Source organism: Macaca thibetana, chromosome 9 (assembly GCF_024542745.1).
Source record: "Macaca thibetana thibetana isolate TM-01 chromosome 9, ASM2454274v1, whole genome shotgun sequence".
NCBI lineage: Eukaryota > Metazoa > Chordata > Mammalia > Primates > Cercopithecidae > Macaca > Macaca thibetana.
Genome location: NC_065586.1, coordinates 42,843,137 through 42,870,661, shown reverse-complemented (window position 1 = coordinate 42,870,661; position 27,525 = coordinate 42,843,137). Strand labels below are relative to the sequence as shown.

Below are 27,525 nucleotides of genomic sequence, written 5' to 3'. Positions count from 1 at the left end.
ATGTTATATTCTCACTATTTCAAAAAATTACCTTCTTACTGTCCAAGTTATATTCAGCATATAAAGTCTATCCAGCTTTGTTGTTGATACAGTGTGATTATTACATGTTGATAAGGTATGAATTGGAGATGGGATCCAAAATTAATGTTCTCATTGTAATTTTTAAGCTAATTGTAGGGTTGGTGGTGAATATTTTACTTCTGTAAAATGAAAACAGCATTTCATCAGAAGTTGTTTTATGGTCTTTCAGACATTTTGTTTTATATCTTTGGTGCTTTTTGCCCATGAAGTATCTCTTTTGTGTGTTTGTGTTTGTGTGTGTGTGTATTGATCTGCCTCTAAATTTCATAGCGCTCATTGTCAGGAATCAACAGGATCAGGCCTAGGCAGAGAGCTGAGCAGTACTCTAGTACGTCTCTGTGTCCTGGTTGCCACATTATCTCTGTTGTTTATTTATGGATTGGAGAACTCTCTGACCTGTAACAAAGGTTGGATAGGTCAGAGACAATTGGAAGAGGAATCCTCTACTCTATTGTCCCCTGTGCCCCACGCCAAAATACACTCTGAAATCTGTATTTAAATATTAAATTAGTATGGTTAAGGTATTCTTTTTTAATGTTAAAAAATTAAATGGTCAGCCCACTTAATATTTACAATGTAGGACTTACCTTGCGTATTCTCTGTCTTGTATTTTTGCTTTATTTAAGCTAAACTGGCCTCCAAAGCTGGAAGGTGAATTAACAGTTGAAAATAATGACATGTATACAAGGTGTGTTTGGAGGATTGTAGATGCAGGGGCACTGTACTACTGAGGGAGTGTTGGAAGCTCACTGCAGAAGATGATAAAAGCAGACTGATGTGTATTACTTGCTGAAATATAAACTGGAGGCACAGGTGAAGATTACTAAACCTAATCTGAGCAGTTTGGCAGATAAGACAGGCTGTCAGGCCGTGGCAGTTCAGCAGTGGGCGTGCTGCCTGTGAACCAAGTCATTTGTTCCAGAGGACTACACTTAAATACCACAAATAAAATTTTCCTTGTCACTGATATTTGGTATCACAATGAAATACATGTTATCTTTCAGGTTTCCGGTTGAATTACCAGCCATTAACATCTGGTGATTTGGGTTGTAAAATTATTTTTAGTTTTGCCTGTTCATATTTCATCCACAAAGCACAAACAAGATATATTTTCCCACATAAGAATGTAAGCAGTATAAGACTTTAAAACACACTAATGAAATATACATGATTACATGCTTCAATGAACTAAAACTTTCATCTGTGATCTTTATTTTGCAACACTCTGAAGTAACATTACAGTCTTTTCAGTGTGCTATGTTATCGATATCCCCTACTTTACTCTGGGAATCCTTTATTGCCATTGAGCATATGAAAGTTGAGACATGCGCATAGCTTCTCCCCATTGAGCCCATCAGTGGGGAGGAGCTATGTACCGGGGACACTTGGCAAAGATTTTCATGAGTCTGTTGGATATAACAGCTCCTTAAGGAAACTTCACAGTTTACCTTCCCTATTTTTTTTGCCATTTGTAAACTACGGCTCAGTGATGTAAAACATAATACATTCTGAGCTGTGGCATAACTGCAGCTTAGGTTTTCATATTCAAGACAAGCAGAGGTATAGCTGAAAATGTATGAACGCTTATTATGCCTCAAGATCCCTTTGTTGGTTTAGTTGTGACAACTTCCAAACACCTGACTTGGGGCTAAAGCATCTTTCTATCTGGCATCAGTATTTCTAAGTTGCCTTTAAACTGAATAAACATTTGGTGTTTATATTTAATTGCTTCAATGTGGAACACTGCAATTTAAAAAATTACATATATGTAATATAATATTTTACACTAAATAATAGTGACTGGCAGTCCATTGGCCAAAGAAGTATTATTTTTCAGATATTCTGCTCTGTGTCATCAGCTGTAGACACTGACCTGGTATTTATCTGGAAAGGCTTGCTGTCAGGGGTTCACAGTGCTGCCTGTGAGTTATCTCCAGACCCTTTACAGATGGCACTTTAGGACAAGGTGAATCACAGGTTGCACTAGAAGTTGCCTTTGAAATTAGACCTGAACTATGTGGAACTGGAACACTTGTACACAAAGCTCTCTACCATCCAAATCCTGATGAACTCTTAGGGAAGAACAGTTTTCCAGATTCATTCTTTCCACGCATAAGATTTCCCCACTGCCCAATTAAAAATTTTCTCCCATTCTGTGGGTTGCCTGTTCACTCTGATGGTAGTTTCTTTTGCTGTGCAGAAGCTCTTCCATTTAATTAGATCTGATTTGTCAATTTTGGCTTTTGTTGCCATTGCTTTTGGTGTTTTAGACATGAAGTCCTTACCCATGCCTATGTCCAGAATGGTATTGCCTAGGTTTTCTTCTAGGGTTTTTATGGTTTTAGGTCTAACATTTAAGTCTCTAATCCATATTGAATTAATTTTTGTATAAGGTGTAAGGAAGGGATCCATTTTTAGCGTTCTATATATGGCTAGCCAGTTTTCCAAGCACCATTTATTAAATAGGGAATCCTTTCCCCATTTCATGTTTTTGTCAGGTTTGTCAAAGATCAAATGGTTGTAGATGTGTGGTGGTATTATTTCTGAGGGCTCTGTTCTGTTCCATTGGTCTATATCTCTGTTTTGGTACCAGTACCATGCTGTTTTGGTTACTGTAGCCTTGTAGTATAGTTTGAAGTCAGGTAGCATGATGCCTCCAGCTTTGTTCTTTTGGCTTAGGATTGTCTTGGCAATGTGGGCTCTTTTTTGGTTCCAGATGAACTTTAAAGTAGTTTTTTCCAATTCTGTGAAGAAAGTCATTGGTAGCTTGATGGGGATGGCATTGAATCTATAAATTACCTTGGGCAATATGGCCGTTTTCATGATATTGATTCTTCCTATCCATGAACATGGAATGTTCTTCCATTTGTTGTGTCCTCTTTTATTTCATTGAGAAGTGGTTTGTAGTTCTCCTTGAAGAGGTCCTTCACATCCCTTGTAAGTTGGATTCCTAGGTATTTTATTCTATTTGAAGCAGTTGTGAATGGGAGTTCATTCATGATTTGGCTCTCTGTTTGTCTGCTGTTGGTGTATAAGAATGCTTATGATTTTTGCACATTGATTTTGTATCCTGAGACTTTGCTGACGTTGCTTATCAGCTTAAGGAGATTTTGGACTGAGACGATGGGGTTTTCTAAGTATACAATCATGTCATCTGCAAACAGGGACAACTTGACTTCCTCTTTTCCTAATTGAATACCCTTTATTTCTTTCTCCTGCCTGATTGCTCTGGCCAGAACTTCCAACACTATGTTGAATAGGAGTGGTAAGAGAGGGCATCCCTGTCTTGTGCCAGTTTTCAAAGGGAATGCTTCCAGTTTTTGCCCATTCAGTATGATATTGGCTGTGGGTTTGTCATAAATAGCTCTTATTATTTTGAGATATGTTCCATCAATACTGAATTTATTGAGAGTTTTTAGCATTAAGGGCTGTTGAATTTTGTCAAAGGCCTTTTCTGCATCTGTTGAGATAATCATGTGGTTTTTGTCTTTGGTTCTGTTTATATGTTGGATTAGGTTTATTGATTTGCATATGTTGGACCAGCCTTGCATCCCAGGGATGAAGCCCACTTGATCATGGTGGATAAGGTTTTTGATGTGCTTCTGGATTCGATTTGCCAGTATTTTATTGAGGAGTTTTGCATCAATGTTCATCAGGGGTATTGGTCTAAAAAATCTCTTTCTTTGTTGTGTCTCTGCTAGGCTTTGGTACCAGCATGATGTTGGCCTCATAAAAGCAGTTAGGGAGGATTCCATCTTTTTCTATTGATTGGAATAGTTTCAGAAGCAATGGTACCAGCTCCTCCTCTGGAGTAGAATTTGGCTGTGAATCCATCTGGTCCTGGACTTTTTTTGGTTGGTAGGCTATTAATTATTGCCTGTATTTCAGAGCCTGTTATTGCTCTATTCAGGGTTTCGGCTTCTTCCTGGTTTAGTCTTGGGAGAGGGTATGTGTCCAGGTATTTATCCATTTCTTCTAGGTTTTCTAGTTTATTTGGATAGAAGTGTTTATAGTATTCTCCAATGGTAGTTTGTATTTCTGTGGGGTCGGTGGTGATATCCCCTTTATCATTTTTTATTGTATCTATTTGATTCTTCTCTCTTTTCTTCTTTATTAGTCTTGCTAGCGGTCTATCAATTTTGTTGATCTTTTCAAAAAATCAGCTCCTGGATTCATTGATTTCTTGAAGGGTTTTTTGTGTCTCTATCTCCTTCAGTTCTGCTCTGATGTTAGTTATTTCTTGCCTCCTGCTAGCTTTTGAATATGTTTGCTCTTGCTTCTCTAGTTCTTTTAATTGTGATGTTAGGGTGTTAATTTTAGATCTTTTCTCCTTTCTCTTGTGGCCATTTACTGCTGTAAACTTCCCTCTACACACTGCTTTAAATGTGTCCCAGAGATTCTGGTGTGCTGTATCTTTGTTCTCATTGGTTTCAAAGAACATCTTTATTTCTGCCTTCATTTCGTTATGTACCCAGTAGTCATTCAGGAGCAGGTTGTTCAGTTTCCATGTAGTTGAGCAGTTTTGAGAGAGTTTCTTAATCCTGAGTTCTAGTTTGATTGCACTGTCATCTGAGAGACAGTTTGTTATAATTTCTGTTCTTTTACATTTTCTGAGGAGTGCTTTACTTCCAAGTATGTGGTCAATTTTGAAATAAGTGCGATATGGTGCTGAGAAGAATGCATATTCTGTTGATTTGGGGTGGAGAGTTCTGTAGATGTCTATTAGGTCTGCTTGGTGCAGAGCTGAGTTCAATTCCTGGATATCCTTTTTAACTTTCTGTCTTGTTTATCTGTCTAATGTTGATGGTGGGGTATTAAAGTCTCCCATTATTATTGCATGGGAGTCTAAGTCTCTTTGTAATTCTCTAAGGACTTGCTTTATGAATCTGGGTGCTCCTGTATTGGGTGCGTATATATTTAGGATAGTTAGCTCTTCTTGTTGAATTGATCCCTTTACCATTATGTAATGGCCTTCTTTGTCTCTTTTGATCTTTGATGGTTTAAAGTCTGTTTTATCAGAGACTAGGATTGCAACCCCTGCCTTTTTTTTATTTTCCATTTGCTTGATAGATCTTCCTCCATCCCTTTATTTTGAGCATATGTGTGTCTCTGCACATGAGATGGGTCTCTTGAATACAGCACACTGATGGGTCTTGACTCTTTATCCAATTTGCCAGTCTGTGTCTTTTAATTGGAGCATTTAACCCATTTACATTTAAGGTTAATATTGTTATGTGTTAATTTGATCCTGTCATTATGATGTTAGCTGGTTATTTTGCTCGTTAGTTAATGCAGTTTCTTCCTAGCATCCATAGTCTTTACATTTTGGCTTGTTTTTTCAGTGTCTGGTACCAGTTGTTCCTTTCCATGTTTAGTGCTTCCTTTAGGAGCTCTTGTAGGGCAGGCCTGGTGGTGATAAAATCTCTCAGCCTTTGCTTGTCTATAAAGGATTTTATTTCTCCTCCACTTATAAAACTTAGTTTGGCTGGATATGAAATTCTGGGTTGAAAATTCTTTTCTTTAAGAATATTGAATATTGGCCCCCACTCTCTTCTGGCTTATGGAGTTTCTGCTGAGAGATCTGCTGTTAGTCTGATGGGCTTCCCTTTGTGAGTAACCCGACCTTTCTCTCTGGCTGCCCTTAACATTTTTTCCTTCATTTCAATTTTGGTGAATCTGAGAATTACATGTCTTGGAGTTGCTCTTCTCGAGGAGTATCTTTGTGGCGTTCTCTGTATTTCCTGAATTTGAATGTTGGCCTGCCTTGCTAGGTTGGGGAAGTTCTCCTGGATAATACCCTGCAGAGTGTTTTCCAACTTGGTTCCATTTTCCCCATCACTTTCAGGTACACCAATCAGATGTAGATTTGGTCTTTTCACATAGTCCCATATTTCTTGGAGGCTTTGTACATTTCTTTTTACTCTTGTTTCTTTAAACTTCTCTTCTCACTTCGTTTCATTCACTTGATCTTCAATCACTGATACCGTTTCTTCCAGTTGATTAAATCGGTTACTGAAGCTTGTGTGTTTGTCACATAGTTCTCGTGCCATGGTTTTCAGCTCTATCGGGTCATTTAAGGACTTCTCTACATTGGTTATTCTAGTTAGCCATTCGTCTAATCTTTTTTCAAGGTTTTTAGCTTCTTTGTGATGGGTTCGAACTTCCTTCTTTAGCTCAGAGAAGTTCGATCGTCTGAAGCCTTCTTCTCTCAGCTCGTCAAAGTCATTCTCCATCCAGCTTTGTTCCGTTGCTGGCGAGGAGCTGTGTTCCTTTGGAGGGGGAGAGGCACTCTGATTTTTAGAATTTTCAGCTTTTCTGCTCTGTTTTTTCCCCATCTTTGTGGTTTTATCTACCTTTGGTCTTTGATGATGGTGACGTACAAATGGGGTTTGGGTGTGGATGTCCATTCTGTTTGTTAGTTTTCCGACAGGACCCTCAGCTGCAGGTCTGTTGGAGTTTGCTGGAGGTCCACTGCATACCCTGTTTGCCTGGGTATCAGCAGCGGAGGCTGCAGAAGAGTGAATATTGCTGAACAGCAAATGTTGCTCCCTGATCGTTCCTCTGGAAGCTTCATCTCAGAGGGGTACCCGGCCCTGTGAGGTGTCCATCTGCCCCTACTGGGGGGTGCCTCCCAGTTAGGCTACTCACAGGTCAGGGATCCACCTGAGGAGGCAGTCTGTCTGTTCTCAGATCTCAAACTCCATGCTGGGAGAACCACTACTCCCTTCAAAGCTGTCAGGCAAGGACCTTTAAATCTGCAGAGGTTTCTGCTGCCTTTTGTTTGGCTATGCTCTGTCCCCAGAGGTGGAGTCTACAGAGGCAGGCAGGCCTCCTTGAGCTCTGGTGGGCTTCCCCAGATCAAGCTTCCCGGCCGCTTTGTTTACCTACTCAAGCCTCAGCAATGGTGGGCCCCCCTTTCCCAGCCTTGCTGCTGCCTTGCAGTTAGATCTCAGACTGCTGTGCTAGCAATGAGGGAGGCTCCGTGGACATGGGATCCTCCGAGCCAGGCACGGGATATAATCTCTTGGTGTGCCATTTGCTAAGACCCTTGGAAAAGCACAGTATTAGGGTGGGAGTGACCCAATTTTCCATGTGCTGTGTGTCACGGTTTCCCTTGGCTAGGAAAGGGAATTGCCTTACCCCTTCTGCTTCCCGGGTGAGGCAATGCCTCGTCCTGCTTTGGCTCTCGCTCAGTGGGCTGCACCCACTGTCCTGCACCCACTGTCCAACATGCCCCAGTGAGATGAACTTGGTACCTCAGTTGGAAATGCAGAAATCACCCGTCTTCTGCGTTGCTTATGTTGGAAGCTATAGCCTGGAGCTGTTCCTATTCAGCCATCTTGGAACCTGATCCCGCTGTTTTCATTGATTTTAGTGTCAGAGATGGCTTTGGATTCCCAGTTCTGTGTGCTCCTGTCTGGCTCCTGAACCTAGCTGGAGAGGTGTGTCAGTCCCAACTGGTGAAGTCCTGAGAGGAAGCTACACAAAAGGCAGCAAGGTATTAATAAATGTACCTCTGACATTTTAACCCCGTCTGATTTTTCCATGGAATGGACAAGTAGTAGCCTCTGTCAGAGCTACCTTGTAAAGGAAAAAAAAGAAACTTGAAGTCGTAAACTGTTTATTAGTTTGTGCTGTTATTTTTGTGTTAACTCATTTATATTGATTTGTAAATTATTAATTTATGAGCTACTATTTATCAATTCATTGCCTACATGTCAGCAAACAAGTTTTCTTCTTAATAAAGAATCCAATGGCTGGGCACAGTGGTTCACACCTATAATCTCAGCACATTGGGATGGCAAGGCAGGAGGATTCCTTGAGGCTAGGAGTTCAAGACCAGCCTGGGCAACATAGCAAGATTTCATCTCTGCAAAAAAATGAAAACATTGGCTCGGCATGGTGGCTCCTTCTTGTAGTTCAGGCTACTCAGGAGCCTGAGGTGGGAGGATCGCTTGAACCCAGGAGTTTGAGGCTGCAGTGAACTGTGATCCTAACACTGCTTTCTAGCCTGGATGACACACCAAGACACCATCTCTTCAAAAAAGGAATCTAGGGGCATCAGTGTGTGCACGCAGCATGGCTTGTGAATGCGGAAGTGCATGTGTGCATAGTTGTGCTCAAGAATGTGTTGATGAAATGATTATACCTTCTCAGAATGAAGGTAATTTTTCTTTTTTTTTTTTTTTGAGATGGAGTCTCGCTCTGTCACCAGGCAGGAGCGCAGTGGCACTATCTTGGCTCACTGCAACCTCTGCCTTCTGGGTCAAGTGATTCTCTTATCTCAGCCTCCCAAGTAGCTGGGACTACAGGCACACACCACTGCTCCCAGCTAATTTTTTGTATTTTAGTAGAGACGGGGTTTCACCATGTTGGCCAGGATGGTCTCAATCCCCTGACGTGATCTGCCCGCCTCGGCCTCCCAAAGTGCTGGGATTACAGGTGTGAGCCACTGTGCCTGGCCTGAAGGTTATTTTCATAAAGATCTCTCCATGTCTTAGATTTGATTCTTCCTTTAAATATTTTTCTCATTGACATTTGAAAGCATCTGGCCATATATAAAATGAAGAATTTTCATAACTCCATAAAAGAATTATGACATCATCTACTATTTCTGTCTCTTGTCTCATAAATCTAAACCATCAACCTGCTTATTTTTGTATACTGTCACACTGTGTATTCCCTGCATTGAATGCCTTTCTGTTGATATTCTCTGTAAAAATTGTGGGAAGTTTTCTGCACCCTAAATTTTCTGTTATGGGGATTAAATATCCACTATCCAGTTTTTTTCCAAGTCTTACAGCAGCAACGGTAAATACAGCCCTCACAGCAGCCTGTTGCTTGTCCTGCAATTATGTTTCCATCACATTACGCAAAGCCTCTTTTTCTTCGTGGTCATACCCTACTAGTAAGTTTTTTAAAAATTTTGTAATATGTGTGTATACAAATACTTATATGTATGTGTGTACACATACAGCTGATCTCTAGTGAGATTATGTATGCGTGAACTATAGAATTAGCTTGAAATTTTAAGAAAATAAATTGTTTTTTAAAGATAAATCTCATGTTTAAGAAGGGGAATTAAAATTCAATCATTTCGGGATGCCTCAGCCTAAACATAATATGGAAAAAGCCATAACCAAAAGTCATGTTAGAGTACTAGGTTACTCAGCCTATCATCACATTTAATTAAAATGTCAGTTTGAACCATGGCCAGTCTATTTTGGTTAATATGTTATTTAAATCAGCTTGTGAAGTCTTCATTTTAAATATAGAACTTGTGTTAATGAACTGGAAAATAACATTCGATTGCTTGGAAGTTGTGTTAAAGCCTAAAGATTTATGACTTTGTAAAAGAAGAAAACCAGCTGGTGATCGGTTGGCATTAGTATATGAGGATGTACTCATATTTGGTAATAGGCTTTTTTTTTTTCTAACTAGAGTAAGGGAGTTGGGAACAGGAGGCAGAAACAAGGACACAGATGTACAAAAAATCATAGCACAAAACTGCACTGAGTTCTGAGTATGGGTCTGTGATCCATGCTTCAGTTTGAGAGGTTCATGTGTCCCTTAAGAGAAGGGACAGGAAAGCCAGGAGGACAGGAGTATGTTTGGACCTGTGCCTGTGCTTCCACCACAGAAGTCAGCAGCTCTACCTTTCTCTTTTTTCCTTATCTAATAATTGTCTCCTCTTCAAATTTGGGAAATGAGTTTAATCAAAGATTTGTTGTGTTTTTTGTTTGTTTTTGAAATGTGGCCTCAGTGTGTTGCCCAGGCTGGTCTTAAACCCCTGGGCTCAAATGATCCTCCCTCTTAGCCTCCTGAGTAGCTGGGACTACAGGCGTGCACCACCACACCCAGCTAAGTTAATGCTAATGTATAGTTTATTTGCTTCGGTTTTGAAGGGCAGGATGTATGTAGTTCTGTGTGTTTAGTGGGGAGTGTTTGTGTGTGTGTGTGTGTGTGTGTGTGTAGTCCATTGCTGCTACAACAAACCACCATGTCAGGGCATAAAACAAATTTATTACACTCCTGTATGTCAGAGTCTGATATGGATGTCCCTGGGCTAAAATCTAGGTGGTGGAAAGGCTACCTTCATCTCTAGAGGGTCTAGGGGAGAATCTTTTTTCTCGCCTTTTCCACATTCTGGAGTCTGCCTGCATTTTTTGGCTTTGGGCTCTTCTCCACTCTCACCACTAGCGACCTTGCATCTCATGGACCCTTCTTCTATGGCCACATGTCTCTGTGGCTCTTTCCTTCCCCCTTCCTTCCACTGTTAAGGACTCATGTGCTTACTTAGTCCTGATGGAGACGCCATCATCACCCACATGAGCCCACTGTCCTAATCCATACAGGCTGCTACAAGGAAATGCACTAGACTGGGCAGCTTATAAACAACAGAACTTTGTTTCTCACAGTCCTGGAGGCTGAGAAGTGCAAGATCAAGGTGCCCGCAGTTTTGGTGTCTGGAGAAGGTCTGCTTTCTCTTGGAGGCCTCCTTCTTGCTGTGTCTTCACATGATGAGAAGAACAAACAAGCTCCCTTGTGCCTTTAATAAGGGTGCTAATCCCAGTCATGAGGACAGAATCTCCCATAAGGCTTAACCGCCTAATACCATCACCTTGAGGGTTAGGATTTTAGCCCATGAACGTTGACGGAACACAACGTTCCTTCCATAGCACCAGGGTAGTCTCCTCATGTCAAGGTCTTTACCTTAATCACATGCATGATGTACCGTTTTCATGTAAGGTTCTAGGAATCTGTGGACGTCTTTGGGGGGCCATTATTTTGCTGACCACATTATACATATATTTTAATATTCTAGACTCGTATGAAAACAATGCTACTTCTATTGCTTTATATGTGTATGTGTGTGTGTTAAATTTATTTTCAAAAAAGTCATAGACAAAAACATACCCATTTTGTTTAAAAAAAGTTTTTTACTATTTTACTTCATACTGCCAACTCCTTTTTCCTGAAACTGCTTCTATCCTGGAATTCTTTTTTGCTATTAGTTTTATTTTATTGAAATATTCATGAATGAGCATAGACTTGTATATGGATTTAAAATTCATAGTAATGTTCTCATGAATTCATCTGTGAATAACATTTTATAGACAAAATATCTGCACTAGGATCAGGACAAGAGGAAGAGGTATAATTCCCTTGTATTAAGGTACCGCCATTCATTGTTATTATTTTAAAATACGAGTGTTGACTGATGTTAAAACACAAAAAGGGGCCAGGAGTGGTGGCTTCCGCCTGTAATCCCAACATTTTTGGAGGCCGAGGTGATTGGATCACCTGAGGTCAGGAGTTTGAGACCAGCGTGGCCAAGATGGTGAAACCTCATCTCTACTAAAAATACAAAAATTGACTGGGCGTCTGTTTTGCACCTGTAATTTTAGCTACCCAGGAGGCTGAGTCAGGAGAATCGCTGGAACCTAGGAGGCGGAGGCTGCCATGAGCGGAGATCATACCAGTGCACTCCAGCCTAGGTGACAGAAAGAACAAGACTCTGTTCTTTCCCCCCACCCAAAACACACACACACACACACACACACACACACACACACACACGCAAAAGGATAATTGGCCAGGCACAGTGGCTTACGCCTGTAATCCCAACACTTTGGGAGGCTGAGGCGGGCGGATCACCTGAGACCGGGAGTTCGAGACCAGCCTGACCAACATGGAGAAACCCTGTCTCTATTAAAAATACAAAAATTAGCAGGGCATGTTGGCCCATGCCTGTAATCCCAGCTACTCGGGAGGCTGAGTCAGGAGAATCGCTTGAACCTGGGAGATGGAGGTTGCTGTGAGCTGAGATCGCACCATTGCACTCCAGCCTGGGCAACAAGAGTGAAACTCTGTCTCAAAGAGAAAAGAAAAAGGGCAGATTTATAATTGGGCAGTAGAATTGAAAATCATTTTAACAAATATCCAAAATGCCTAAGGAACTTGTATAAATAAATAGGAAAAAAAAAAGAGAAAAACATCAAGAAGCCCCCAAAAAAGCAGATTAAAGGGGCAATGGATTTGAGTAGACGTTTAGCCAAAGAAGACATCCAGCTGGTGAAAAGGCATATGGAAAGGCGCTCAACATCACTGATTACCGGGAAAATGAAAATCAAAACTGCCACAAGTGGCTTAGACCATAGCGGCGTGCATGAACATTTTCAGGCCTTCAGTTGTTGGGAGTGGCTGAGGAGAGTGGGGAGCTTTTGTCTGTAGTTGCAAGAGTGGAGTCTCAACAAGAACCAGTGTATTCTGGACATGTGTGGGCCCTGGAGTGTGCGTGGCTGGATGCCTTGTCTACCTGTGCCTTACAGAGTGACACCATTGTGCTGTGGTCGATCAGAGGGGCAGGTGGCTTTCACAGGGAGTGAGAAGTGGCGGGGGTTCGTTTGTTTGCCTGTGGATGATAGCAAAAGTGTGTTGGCTTCCCAAGAACTTTTTCCAGTGGCCTGTTTTACTGCAGTTCTAGACCCAGACTGGGGTCCCAAGGCATTTCAGCAGCCCACAGCTTCTTAGTAAGTGCATGTTCAGTTGGATCCCCCAGCTCAGCCTGGGTCATCCCCACCTTCTGCCTCCTGGGCCATAGCTCGGCTCTGCACTGAGCTGTCATCCTGTGGTGAGCAAGACCCCATTCTTGGGCTTCAGTGTCTTTTCCTGCAGCATGCAATCAATGTGGCGGCTGGAAGGGGCCAAGGAGCCACATCTCACAGTGCCTGCTGTCTGAACAAGGACCAGAGGCTTGTGGAACACATGGCTGTCAGCTTTCTCCTACTCGATGACTCTTCAGCTGCCCCCACATGGCTTTCTAGCTCACAGCAGATCTAGCCTCCTCTGAGCAGTGAAGATGGGATGTTTTATGGTCATTTTCCCTGGTGTGCAGAGCCCAAGTGGAGTTCTTCAGCACACCCTAGTCCATCCCCTCACTAACCCCCCTGGAGGGAGATCCTGTTAGTCACTATGGGGTGAGTGTCTGTGTGTGTGTGTGTGTGTGTGTGTGTGTGTGTGTGTGTGTGTGTATGTGTGTGTGTTCATCACTTGTTGCTTGGGGTTGGGAAGAGACAACAAAAGCCTACAGAATCTCTTGTTCTCAGTTCATCTCCCACCCTAGTCCAATCATGGTCTAACATCCTTAGCTACCAATGGCAGAGGAGACTCTGCACATTTGTGTTCATGTGGCCTTGGATGTTGGCAGATTCAGATTGGTGCCCCAGGCATCTGTGCCTGTAACTGCAGTTTCAGCAGGCTCAGGACCAGGCTAAAGGGCCTCCAAGCTTCCTCCAGTTTCCTGGTGCATGCATGTGCAATATACTCCCCTGGCCTGGGACTTTCCTGCCTCTTGCCAGTTGGGTCAGAACTAGCTTATGAATCAGTGTTTTCTGAGCTTTAATAGAACTGGCTCCGACCAGTTGGATACCTGAAAAGGGCTATGTGATATAGATTCTTAAAGATATATTATTTTAGAGTAGTTTTGAGTGTACAGCAAAATGGAGTGCAGAGTGCAGAGATCTCATATGCCCTCAATTCCTGTACACGCTCGGGTCACTCCACAAACAACCTCCTACACCAGAGATACTTTGAAACATTAGAAAATATATTTGAGCATCCAGAAATTTATAAACTAGGCAGCCCCAGACTGCAGGCAGCTCAGAGGTCCTACAGAGAGGCTTAGGGACGGTGGGGGGAGAATTTTATATGGTGAATGTGGAAGAAAAAGAAAATACTTGATTGGGTGAAATAAAGCAGTGGCCTCATTTGCAACATTACAGTGGAAAGTCTCTGAGTCACTGAGTCAAGTTTTGGTTTGTTTAAGGAGGAATTGAGTGTACTGCAGCCACCTCAGCCTCATGGCCGCCTGTTTATTTGATTATTTTTAGCAGAGAAGATCCGTTTAGAACTCTGTTGCCCTGGCTAGAGTGCAGTGGTGTGATCACGGCTCACTGCGGCCACAACCTTCCAGGCTCAGGTGATCCTCCCACCTCAGTGCTCCCCACCCTGAGTAGCTGGGACTACAGGCACGTGCCACCACACCACCATGCTAGGCTAATTGTATTTGTTTGAGAGATGGAGTTTCCCTAAGTTGCTTCGGCTTCTTTTGAACTCTTAGACTCAAATAATCTGCCTGCATTGGTCTCCCCAAGTGCTGGAATTACAGGCCATCTAAATCTTTTATCTCAGATTTGCCTTGTGACAAAAGGAGGGATACTTTTTCTGACATGATAAGGCAGAGAAAGGGGAGGTGGGCGCATCCTGTGCATATTCTTTTCTCAGGTGATGGGGGAGTTCGAGACCAGCCTGAATATGGTCGGCTCTTGCCTAATGGGATATATTTTCTCCTTGAATGATTTTGCAAGATAGCAGATGAGAGAAGTTGAATAAATGTTAGAAGAACATAAAGATAGGTTATATACATGTTGGGTTTCTGAAGAAATGATGTCACCAGAGAAACAAAACTTTTATTGATTTCTGGAAACATTTAGCGCCAATTTTTTATGTAAGTAAATTGAATGTATGAAATACATTAAAAAATTACTTACTTTTATGTAAGTAAATTTAATGTATGATGATATCTCTAACCACTTTTTGATATTTTTTTTCTGGTTCAGATGAGTGGTGTCATTGAGTAAACACAAAATGGGACTCATCCAGGGATGAGATTTTGCCACAGAAAGGATGAGCAGCAAGTCAGGGAGCTTAAGGTAAGTATGAGAAAGTGACTATCTAAAATTGCTTAGGTAGAAGGAGACAGATTGGATTTTTTCGTGTTTGGTATGTGGGGTAAAAGTGGTGTGGGTGTGTACACGAGATGTGTTGTTTATTCTCTCTTTTTTTTTCTTTTCTTTTCTTTTTTTTTTTTTTTTTGAGAGAGAGTGTCGCTCTGTCACCCAGGCTGGAGCGCTGTGGCACTATCGTGGCTCACTGCAACCTCTGCCTCCTGGGTTCAAGCGATACTCCTGCCTCAGCCTCCCGAGTAGCTGGGATTATAGGTGCCCGCCACCACACCTGCCTAATTTTTTTGTTTTTTCTTTTTTAGTAGAGATGAGGTTTCACTATGTAGGCGAAGCTGGTCTCGAACTCCTGACCTCAAATGATCTGCCCGCCTTGGCCCCCAAAAGTGCTGGATTACAGGTGTGAGCCACAACGCCTGGCCTGTTTATTCTCTTAAGAGAGAAAATGAGTGGATTAATAGACTGTAGTTCTGAACAAGGTGGAAAACTCTTAAAGTGGAAGTATTGGGGCAAGTGCTCTGACAGGCTAGGATGGTGCAGTCAGTCCCTTCACCCAGAAATCAGTAGAATGTTAGCAGTTCAGACTCAAACCTTGTGAAAAACAGGTGGTAGAAAGGAAGTCCCTCGCAGCAACTGGCGCCATAATCAAGACAGAATGTTTGCAGAATAAATGGAGTTACCTGCTTTCAGCCCCAGGTGGTAGCTATTGTCTGCCCTGATGATATATGATAATTTGTGATCCTGTTGTCTTAAAATGTGGTCACTCATCTCCAGTAGAATTAAGTGCACAGTGAAGTTGTCCCCCCATCCCCAAAGAGATAAACATATATGAGTGAACTCAAGTGATAACAACTACTGCTGCCTGGGATCATGAGAGACCTGAAATGAACTGATAGGAAGTGAAAGGTGGCTGAAATAATGAGAATAGAGCCATCTGCAGAGAATCATAAAACCAGCAAAGACAAGGTCTTGTGTAAGTTGCCTTCAGAAGCTTTGTCCATGAGAACTCTAAGGAATTCTCCAGATCTGTTGGCTGCTGCTGTGATCTCTGCCCAAAAGGAGCCTCTGACCAGCATCCAAAGGGCTTCCGGACCCACTGGACTCTTCTGGAGGTACACTGGTCTCCTGAGCCATGGCTGTGGTTTTTTACTCCCTTTGTCACTGCCTGTGTGTAGAATGATAATTGTATAATTGATAGTGTGAAGACCTTGATAAATGGTAAATCTGAGCATCTGTATTTGGCTGACGTGTCATTGTGAAACCTCACAGCTTCAGTCAGTGTCCGCACAGCTAGGGAGCTTTTGTGCCTAATGCACATGTCACTGGGCATAGTCTACAGGCACCTAATAACTCAGGTACCTTAACAGTCACTAATGAGTGTATCTCCAAGGAACAGTCCAATAACACATGACTGGCCTGACTCAAGGTAACTATATGTCCAATCCAGGATCGTAGTGAGTGGGCATCTGCCAACCAGGGGTCATTCCCCCTGCCTGCCATTGAGCAGTTCAGGAGTGACTGGGGTAAGCAGACATGAGTGAGCTTGCTCAATTCACTATTTGCCTCTTTGGAGGGGATCATACCCAGGATCTAGGTCATTGTGCCTTATTGGAGTTCTACACATTTCACTTGCAAATTATATTTGAAAATTAAATGACCATGTTGCAAGTCATTCACAAGACATTTTTAAAAATTGCATTCCAGAACCCATATTAACATCCAGTGACCTGTAGAAAGCAGTAGAGAAATGTATTAGGCAAAAAGTTCTGGCAAAGACCAGTCTGATACTGGCCTGATTATCCAACCTCAGGAATTGTCCACATCAACTCGAAGAGCAAAGAAAAATAAAAAGTACCAGATTTATTACTCAAGACATTAGGAACTATCCATTTAGATAGACGATTTTAGCTAACAAAATATTACAACGTCATCCTGAAGAATATGTCCCTCTTCCAGAGAACCCAGGAGGTTATCATGACCCCTGGAAAGCCCGACCAGCAATAACAGTGCAAGTGGCATAGGTGCATGAATGCAGAAATACAGTCTCTACTGAAAGTAAGTTTCATATTAGGCAAGAATTACAGGATAGACATAGAACCTTTGGTCACAAAGTCAAATCAGATGTACAAATTTAATATGGTTTAGGAGTTAATGGTGGTTCAATTCATCATGCTTGCGGGAAGTGAAGTACAACAAATGACTGGAATTGCAAATAACTCCAGGATTAATGATGAATTAATTGCTAGAGCAGAAAATATCCAAGACCTTCCTGATTTATGATGGGGATGGGTAAAGAACTTGGATGAGACGATACCCAAACATGATTCCCAGGTTTACCTAAACTAAACAATGGAAGACTGTAGAAGATGCCATTAAGATATCTTAAGAATATGGAAGATTATTATTCGCTTCTCATGGGACAGGACTTTATAGGGCACCTGAAAAAATTCTCATGAAAAATCACTTTTACAAAATGTTAAGTTACGATATCCAAGATGAAACCAATGAGTCACAACATTCACATAATACACTGTGCAACCCTGATCTCCTGACTGTCGTAAAAGATTTCTTACCTCTAAACCAAAAGTTCATCTTATCATTTAATTTTTCTCATGTTTTCTGTTCTCTTAGCTTAAGAAAAGATCATTACAAACTTTTGTATGTTTTTCATATATGCTTGCAAAGGATTGTAAAATTTTGTTGTGATTATTGTTGCTTTAAGCTGAAACTTCCCTAATCTTTCTTTAGAGATTGTGGCACAGCATTCTAGTTTCCTTTCCATATCCAATTGTTTTCTGTAATGAATACAGAAATACAAGCATTATTTTGTAACTTTAAGTAGACATCATCTCAAGTCTACAAGAATTGTCCAAAATAGTATCTAATGACATTTCTAGGTCTTCAGACACTATTAACGCAGATTGTAACCTCCAGATCCTGAAGATTTTCCTAGATACTGGTTACTGAAACTGAGCTTTCTTGAATTCTTTTTCCTTCCACTGTGGTTTCCCACATTTCAATATATCACCGATTTTTGTCCTCACATATTACTTAAATATTTTTCACAGAATTAAATTAAATATGAATCATCCTTCCTGCTCTGATTTTTGAAATGACCCTTTGCTTCCTATGATAATGATTCTTCTGGTCCGTTTTGTAGTTATATGTTAGAGTTTGTAAATATTCACACATTTTGCAATTGCATATAATTTTCTTATTAATTATTTTTTCCTCTTCCTCTAAAGTTGCTGTTATTTCTTTTAACTTTTTGTGGGAAAAGTTAAACCCATCTTTCACTTTGTTGATATGCTTATTTGTAATTGAACTCCTTGATTTTTGCTTAAATTGCTTTTCAAGTTGCCCTCTTTTAGGGAAGACATTATTTGGGTTTTGTTTAGTATATCAGGCTTTTTTTAAGTTTGTTGTATCAAGAAGTGTAGACTTTTCTGTACATAATATCCTTTTTTACACAGTTTTTTTTTTTTTTTTTAAGTCTGTTAAAATAAAGGTCATCAAAAGATCTTTTCCTAAACCTTTCCTCTACCAGAAATATCCCTAGAGTCACATGGTCCTTTCTCCCTTCTTGCTTTTGTAGGCGTACAAAGCTAATCTGTCTCTGATCAGATTGCATGCACATGTGCCTTTTGGGGCTCTTGTGCATTCGTTCTTCCTTCTCTTCTAACATCAAAAATGGGTTTTCTGTGTTGGCTCTCTCCCTTTAACATGGAAGTATATTCATGCTTTTGTTGAATTTTGGAATAAATGGCTTTCTTTACCACGTATCTCCCTTTAACTACTACTACATCTCTCTTCTCAGCCAAGTACGTGGGAAGAGAAGCCCTGAGTTTGTGTCATTGTCTTCTCACCTCCAGTTCACTACTTTACCCACTACCTGACACCCAGCTCACTCACACACACAAGCCCAATCACTAAGTTGCCATAGCTGATTTGTAGCTTTCCTGCCCCCTTGGCAAAATTTGACTCTGTGCATTGGGATAATACATGCTGAGTACCTATTGAACAGGCACTGTGCTAGGTGCTGCTGTTACAGAAATGAAAAGAAGGCATCATCTCCTTTCTAACAACTCACAGGAGCAGCCATTCCTGATTCATACGCAGGTCTCTTGACTCCCAGTGCTCACTTTTGCAGGCTTCACTTAATGCCGTGTAAATCACCCTATTCTCCAGATCTTTCTTCCCACTTCTCCTTACTGTACACAACTTCTCAAGGCAATCACCTCCACGCCCATGGCTTCAGTTACTTCCTCCATTCTCTGAGAACAAGAGAATTTTAAATGTTTTGTTTCATGTATTAGCTTTATTTTACACAAGATGCCTCATTTGCTGTAACCGTAGATTCAAAGTTGCTCAGTGAAAGTAATAAATGAAAAATGGTGATATTCTTAGCGTGTAAATTTTAGGAAATTTCCCCAGTTACTCTTGATGGCTTGATTTAGTATGTGTGTTACTTTTGAAAACATGTTGGGATGTCACAAATGGACTTAGACTACAGAGATTTATATTCAATTTTTTTTTTTTTTTTTTTTTTTGAGATTAAGTCTCACTCTGTCACCCGGGCTGGAGTGCAGTGGTGGATCTCTGCTCATTCCAACCTTCAACTCCCAAATTCAAGTGATTTTCCTGCCTCAGCCTCCCAAGGCGCCCACCACCACACCCGGCTGATTTTTGTACTTTTTTTTAGTAGAGATGGGGTTTCACCATGTTGGCTGGGCTGGTATCCAACTCCTTACCTCAGATGATCCACCCACCTCGGCCTCCCAAAGTGCTGGGATTACAGGCATGAACCACCGCACCTGGCCTATATTCAACTTTTGATCAGAGAGTTCCATTTTAGTGTGACACTGAGAGTAAAAAACTATCTTTTCCTCCTTACCCATTTCCCTTCCTACATTCTCTGCCAGGAGGAAGGCACCACTACCTACCGAGTCTTCCCCAGCAGAGCCTGAGCAGGTCTGTTTTTCCTCTGCTTCCCCTCTTCTTTCACATCTCATGACCAAGCACTTGCTATTCTGTCTCCCAAATGATCACAGACTTTTTCCTCCACTTTTGTCACTGCCACTGCCCTTAGCATTACTCTGCCTTTAGGTAAAGTCTCTTAATTGGTCTTCAATTCTTCCTTATTATAGAGACCGCTACACACACATCTGACAGAGACTTCTCACCTTTTTATGGTTCAATGACTGAAATTCCCAGAATAAAATTAAAACCACCCCAGCATCAAATTTGAGGTCAAATAGAGGTGGGTTTGCATCCCAGGTTCATATACTGTCCAGCAGTGTGGTCTCAGAAAACGGAACTCCTTAAGCCTTTGTTTGTGTATCTGCCTACACTCATTGAGAGTTGGGACTATTTCACACATACAGTGCCTGGCATGTAGAAGGGACTTAATCAATGTTGAATGAAGGGGAGGCATTTTAAAATCCATATCCAAAAAAATGTTCTTCTGTCTGGGAGTGGTGGCTCATGCCTGTAATCCCAGCACTTTGGGAGGCCAAGGCAGCTGGATCACCTGAGGTCAGGAGTTCAATATCAGCCTGACCAACATGGTGAAACCCATCTCTACTAAAAATACAGACGTTAGCCGAGCATGGTAACGTGCTCCTGTAATCCCAGCTACTTGGGAAGCTGAGGCACTTGAATGAGAATCACTTGAACCCGGGAGGCAGAAATTGCAGTGAGCCAGGATTGTGTCACTGCCTGCGCAACAGAGTGAGACTCTGTCTAAAAAAAAAAAAAAAAGGTTGTTTTAAAAATATACTAATCTGGCTGGGTGCGGTGGCTCATGCCTGTAGTCCCAGCACTTTGGGAGGCTGAGGCGGGCAGATCTCCTGAGGTTTGAAGTTCGAGACCAGCCTCACCAACATGGAGAAACCCTGTCTCTGCTAAAAATACAAAATTAGCCGGGCATGGTGGCACATGCCTGTAATCCCAGCTACTTGGGAGGCTGAGGCAGGAGAATCACTTGAGCCCAGGAGGCGGAGGTTGTGATGATCCAAGATTGCTCCATTGCACTCCAGCCTGTGCAACAAGAGTGAAACTCCATTACAAAAAAAAAAAAAAAAAAATGTGTTCAGCAAGATTGAAGCATAAAAGGTTAATAGCCAGAATCATTTATCAATTGTATTTCTATACATCATCTGCAAGATATAATCTGAAAATGAAATTAGAGAAACAATTTCATTGGGCAACAAGAGCAAAACTTCATCTCAAAAAATAATAATAATCTACAATGCCACTTCCCGTCCAAGCTTGACTTCTACCCGTACTTTCTGATATGGTTTGGCCATGTCCCCACCCAAATCTCATCATGAAATGTAATCCCCATAATCCTCATGTATTGAGGGAGGGGCTTGGAGGGAGGTGATTGGATCATTGGGGGCAGTTTTCCTGATGCTGTTCTTGTGATATTCAGTGAGTCCTCATGAGATCTTATAGTGTTTTGGTTTGCTTTTTTGGGATGGAGTCTTGCTCTGTTGTCCAGGCTGGAGTGCCATGGCACAATCTTGGCTGACTGCAGCCTCTGCCTCCTGGGTTCCAGTGATTCTCCTGCCTCAGCCTCCTGAGTAGCTGGGAATACAGGCATGCATTACCACAACCAGCTAATTTTTGTATTTTTAGTAGAGATGTGATTTCACTACGTTAGCTAGGCTGGTCTCGAACTCCTGACCTCAGTTGATCCACCTGCCTTGGCCTCCCAAAGTGCTAGGGTTACAGGTGTGAGCCACCGTACCCAGCTGAGATCTGATGGTTTTATACATGTTTGACAGTTGCTCCTTCACATGTTCACACTCAGTGCGGCCACCATGTTAGGCGGACCTGGTTCCCCTTCTGCCATGATTGTAAGTTTCCTGAGGCCTCCCCAGCCATGTGAAACTGTGAGTCAATTAAACCTCTTTCCTTTATATAAATTACCCAACCTCAGGTATTTCTTTATATCAGTGTGAAAACTGATATATTTTCTGATAACCATGCTTGAGGAATTGGGGAATTCAGACTACCTGCGATCAAATTGTGGCCCCACCCTTAGCAGTCATGTGACCTTGGGGAGGTTACTTACCTTCTCCATCTCCACTTCTTCTGTAAAATCTGTAAATGAGACTGTTTCTGAGGGTTAAATGAGCATAACAGTGGGGACACTGTGAGGCACACACTGCTTGCTACATGTCAAGTATTCATCTTTATTGAATTAGGATGGTGGTAACCCACTTTATGGCTCTCGATTTTGTATGACAAAATCATGCATAGTGCTTTGTTAGTAAAAGAAAGAAAATCTGAAAGTCCCTGCCATGGAAGGAAGAAATAGCGGGGAGAAAACAGAGTTGGTACGTTTTAGCCTTTCAAAGCTTGGAGGGACAAGTTAGGTTTCTATTTTATGGAGAAGGAGGTGGAGGCAGGATGGGTCCTAAGGTGTCATTCAAGACACACAGCCATAACTCTTTATTGAGAGTAAGCTAGGGCCCCAGGGATTGCTGTGGTCAAGTTGCAGACAAAAACGACCACTCATTGGAAGACAGGAGACGAGTGTTTTGTTACCAAAGCAGTCAGCCATTCAGGTGTATCTATATTCAGTCAGCAAATAAAAGTTGTTCAACTTGGTTGCTAATGGGACCCACTCTACTGAGGCTTTGTATAGAACTCACAGAGGAAGATGGCTTCAAGTAACCAACTACCTTGTGCTTTTCTTAGGACTAAAAAGCTCAGGAAGCTGGTGATGAATGAAAACCTTAGTCCTGCTGGCACTGCAGGAGGGGCCAGGAGAGCAGCAGCATCATAAGCCACAGGGCGGGGCACCTCAGGCAGGGGCATTCTGAGCTGTTGGGGAGGGGTGGCAACCAGGGTGGGGCACTGTGAGCTGTCGGGGAGGGCATTGTGGTGTGTGGGGTGGGGCATTGTGTGCCACATGCCTGTGCTCCCACCTGGGCCAGTGGGCTTCAGTCTGTAGGTGACTACAGAAGGAGGAGGAGCTCCCTCTGTTCTCTCTTCAGGCAGTTGTGTCTCTCAGCGCTTGTTGGGTTCACAACCTATTGAATAAGCCGGCAAGTCTTCACCCTCCCAGACAAGTCAGCTCAGGGGATTCAGCAGGGCACGGACCTTGGCCCGCAGCCCCAGCTGGGGCCAGGGCCGGGCTGTAAGGTAGTCAGGCGAGCAGCGGGCAAGACCATCTCTGCAAGTGCAGCATAGCCTAAGCCTAGGGCAGCAGGAGTGCGTGGCCAAAGTTGTGAGCAGAGGCACAGGTCGTGGCAGACAGGAGTAGAGGTGCCCCATGGGGAATGTACTGACCTGTTGTGTGTGCCCCAAGGACAGCCCTGAGTTTGACCAGCCGCAGGGGTCAGTGTGCCCCTCTAAGTCCGACATCTATGAGGCAGGAGCTGGGGACAGAATGGCAGGAGCTGGGGACAGGATGACAGGAGCTGGGAACAGGATGGCAGGAGCTGGGGATGGGATGGCAGGGGCGCCTATGGCTGCTGCTGTGCAGCCTGCTGAGGTGACTGTTGAAGTTGGTGAGGACCTCCACATGTACCACATCCATGACCGGGAGATGCCTGAAGGTAAGGAGGTGACGGGTGCCATCTGCCCTCGGCTTGCCTCTGGATGCTGCTGTCCCCAAGGTCCCCTGGGAGGCATCGCCCACTTTGAGCTCCTTTCTGCCTGTAGCCAGCTTTCCAGGGGCTGGCCAGGAACAAGAGCTGGCTCTGCCTTGCATTCCCACCCCTTAGTTTTTCCCCACCGAGTCCAGTCAGTTTCTTTTCACTTCCCCTCCCAAATCACCCAGTTCTTGCTCTCTTGTCTCATTCTCCCAGGCTGCCATGGGACCATTTATTTATGGCTCTTCTTGTTGAATAAGCAGCAGTCAAATAAATGAGTTGATAGATTTTTATAAATGATTAAATCTTTTTTTCTTTTCTCTCCCTCTATACGTTTAGCTTTGGAGTTTAACCCTTCTGCCAATCCAGAGGCAAACACAATATTCCATGGGAACTGTCAAACAGATGGTGAGGCAACATTGTCTGTATGTCTGTGTATTATCCTGTGGGACTTTGTGGAGGCTTCTTTGGACCATTCTCTTCCTTTTCTCAATAAAAACTCAAATATCCCAACTTTCCAGCAGCCATCTTATTTTTTCTTTGTACCTATCCACATGGTACCTAAGTGAAGGAACCAGGTAAGTGCCTAATTGTTTCCTTTGTTAAAGTAGGTAAATCTCAGGACAGTTCATATTCAGATATTCGGGGATTTCTTATTTAAAATCAGAATGGAGGTTGCCATGGGAGAGGCTGTATGGTATTCTTAATGGGCTGCTGTAAGTCACCTTGATAGAGGCTGCTTAGTTTCTTCTAACTGTAATTTGAACACAGGAGGAGGAAATAAAAGGAGGGTGCTTAAAATAATTGTGAAAGGTGTGAAACATCACGGCCAGGACTGCAGAAAAATGGTTGTGTGGGGGTAGGGGATGGTTTGTCAAAGGAGTTTACCCATGAGGCTCTGATTACTTTAAAATTCTTACTGTAACAAAAAATGTGTCTCCAGATTTATTCTGGTGACTTAACAGACTTTATTTACCTCCTTATTCTACAAGAGAGATGGGGATTGGTTCATGGTCAAAACTATCAAAACATGGAATGTCAATGTAGACTTTTAATGTGTAATATAAAGATTGCAGGTTAAAAATGTCAGACCTTCCCTGTAAGAGTGTTCGTTGCTGTGGCTCCCCCTTTGTCCTTTCCCCTCCTGACAATAGCATCTTGTTGAAAGATAAGAAAGTCAGAGTTTTGGCTGGGCATGGTGGCTCACTCCTGCAATCCCAGCACTTTGGGAGGCCGAGGTGGGCAGATCACCTGAGGTCAGGAGTTCGAGACTAGCCTGGCCAACTTGGTGAAACCCCATCTCTACTAAAAAAATACAAAAAATTAGCTGGGTGTGGTGGTGCGTGCCTGTAGTTCCTCCTACTCATGAGGCTGAGGCAGGAGAATTGCTTGAACCTGGGAGGCAGAGGTTGCAGTGAACAGAGATTGTGCCAATGCACTCCAGCCTTGGTGACAGAGCAAGACCCCGTCTCACAGAAAAAAAAAAAAAGGGAAGAAAGTTGGAGATTTTGAAGTCTCTACATTGCTGAGAGAGGCACTGGATGGAGGCGGCGGAAAAGAGAAAACAGTTAGTTGGTTTGCCTCTAAAATCTTGCAAAGAGATGAATCTAAGTAAAAGTAATTCTGGGTAATAATATGATTCCTGAATAAAAACTAAAATGTTCAAAATAGAAAGCATTGCATCATAAAGATAAGAAATCCAGTTGGCTTATTTTTTTCATTTAAATGCCAGAGATTTCATTACTGTAGAGGAAATGTCTTATAGCTCTTCTATTTAAACTTCGGTTGGGCTCTTAATTTTTTAAGAGGTAGGATAATTATGACACCTGATGAGTGTGACTTTGTAACTTGTAAGTACTGTCCTCACTTTTCAAGATATTTAAGGATTGCTTTAGAATAAACAAATATGTGAATTAATTGATTGTACCTTTATACACAAAGCATGTAAGTATTTGTGTAAACTTATACTCTGTTCGGTGATGTAAGGAAAGGCTCTGAGTGATGTTACACACCAGTTAGTAGATGGGTAGTGTTGGATGAGAGCCCCCAAATGGCTCTTTATTGTCATTCTTTAGGATTACAACACAGTTTATGTATGTCTCACTTGGCCCTTTCCAATACAAATAAGGCCTGTGTATCTCCCTATGTATTGCTAATGAAGAAATGAAGACTTACAGATATCACATGCCTGTAGAAGACAGTTACTCAACAAAACTGAGGTTCTGTGTCCTCAGAATGACATGAAAGTGACAGATATGCTGAATTTACTTCTAAAAATTAAAAAAACTCTAGAATACATCTTATATTTTGCCTATAAAATAGACCTGTCTTTTAAAACTTACTGACATCTTTATTTATTTTACGCAAAGTTGATTTTACACAACTCAAAGCTGACATTTACCTCTTCATTTTTTTTTTTTTTTTAAATAAAGGAAGGTGTCACTATGTTACTCATGCTGGCCTCAAATTCCTGACCTGGGTTCAAGTGATTTTCCCATCTCAGCCTCCTGAGTAGCTGGGACTACAAGCATGTGCCGTCTTGCCTGGCTCTATCTTATGTCTATACATTCATTTCGATGGATAAGAATACAAGTAGATGTAGTGAAATAGCCTAAATGCAGCAGTTGAATAAACAAATTGATAAATTTTTATAAATGATTACCTCTTTTTTTTTTTTCTCCCTCTATACATATAGCTTTGGAGTTTAACCCTTCTGCCAATGCAGAGGCAAGCACAATATTCCAGAGGAACTCTCAAACGGATGGTGAGACAACGTTGTTTTTTCCACCAAGAGAAACAGTACAAACTCTTGTTTGATCAGGTGTATTATAGGAAGTATTTAGAAAAACTCGTATTGGTTTAAATTTTTCAACTTTTCACATATTCACTTGTCTTATTTTAACATGTGATATACTTTCCTTTAGTTATCATTTTAGTGAAAACATGTAAACTTTTTGTTTATACATTTTGCCATCTTTTTATCAACACAATTAATTTGTCATGTGACGGAGGAGTCATGGATTTCTCTTTATTCATAATTCTTGGTCCCTTTTCCCTTGCTCCAAAGAGTACATTTTAAAGCTGAATGATAGAACTTAGGCTTCAACTTGGTTTTCGTTTAAATAAATTAAAAAACATAGTTGTTTATCATCAGGGATTGAATCTGTGATTTGGGCCTCCTCTCACACAGTCCTCTGACCGCATTCATTTACCACATCCAAGTTCATGCTATTCAAAACTTTAAGCTATTAACATTTTCATTTGATGTAATGTCAATTTAAACATGCCCTACTCCTGCTTATTTTCCTTAATGTTATGCTAAATCCTTATTTGTTTGCTAAAAAGCCATACACAGCCAAGTTTTCCAGTTGACTTAAACAGCAAGAATACAAGTGAGGGTTCTATAATCATATGTGAAGTAACGCAGCACAGTAAAACATGGGAGTTTGTAACCTTTGTTTTTATAGTTTGGGTAGACTTTGCCAATTTTGAATCAGTTGTTTCTGGTTAGAATTTGTGTTCTTTTTTTACGTTACTGTAAAGAGATACCTAAGGCTGGGTAATTTATAACAAAAAGAGGTTTAATCGGCTCATAGATCTTCAGGCTGTACAAACATGGATTCAACATCTGCTTCTGGTGAGGGCTGCAGCAAGCTTACAATCATGATAGAAGGCAAAGGGGAAGCAAGTGGTTCCACATGGTGAAAGTGGGAGGAAAGAGAGGAGAGGGAAGGTAGCACACTCTTTTTTTTTTTTTCTTTTTTTTTTTTTTATGGAGTCTCTCGCTGTTGCCCAGGCTGGAGTGCAATGGCATGATCTCGGCTCACTACAACCTCCACCTCCCAGGTTCAAGCAATCCTCCTGCCTTAGCCTCCTGAGTAGGTGGGACTATAGGTGGGCGCCACAACACCTGGCTAATTTTTGTATTTTTTGGTAGCGATGGGGTTTCACCATGTTGACCAGGGTGGTCTCAAACTCCTGACCTCAGGTGGTCTACCCACTTCAGCCTCCCAAAGTGCTGGAATTACAGGCTTGAGCCACTGCACCTGGCTGGTACCACACTCTTTTAAGGTACCATAATGAGAATTTGCTTA

General features: G+C 41.9%; 2 protein-coding genes across 7 annotated transcripts in view; both read left to right on the top strand.

Annotated features, from left to right (window-relative positions):
• Window positions 1-7,579, top strand: part of LOC126963224 (mitochondrial import inner membrane translocase subunit Tim23) — a 901,060-nt gene extending 893,481 nt beyond the window's left edge. The window contains exon 7 of the mRNA XM_050805370.1: window positions 7,457-7,579. Coding sequence (XP_050661327.1) covers window positions 7,457-7,509 — 53 coding nt within the window. The 3' untranslated portion in view covers window positions 7,510-7,579. The remainder of the gene's footprint in view (window positions 1-7,456) is intronic.
• A 14,199-nt stretch (window positions 7,580-21,778) lies between these two features.
• LOC126963219 (arf-GAP with GTPase, ANK repeat and PH domain-containing protein 5-like) overlaps window positions 21,779-27,525 on the top strand; it is a 38,848-nt gene continuing 33,101 nt past the window's right edge. For 4 of the 6 annotated variants that reach the window (XR_007728981.1, XM_050805358.1, XM_050805357.1 and 1 more), the window contains exons 1-2: window positions 21,779-23,395; window positions 23,771-23,839. Coding sequence is in view for 5 of the 6 variants with exons in the window: in XM_050805358.1 (XP_050661315.1) it covers window positions 23,110-23,395; window positions 23,771-23,839 (355 nt within the window). In the remaining variant the exon portion in view is untranslated. Of the gene's footprint in view, window positions 23,396-23,770; window positions 23,840-26,126; window positions 26,196-27,525 lie in introns of all 6 variants that reach the window. The other 2 variants (XM_050805359.1, XM_050805363.1) reach the window with 2 other exon arrangements.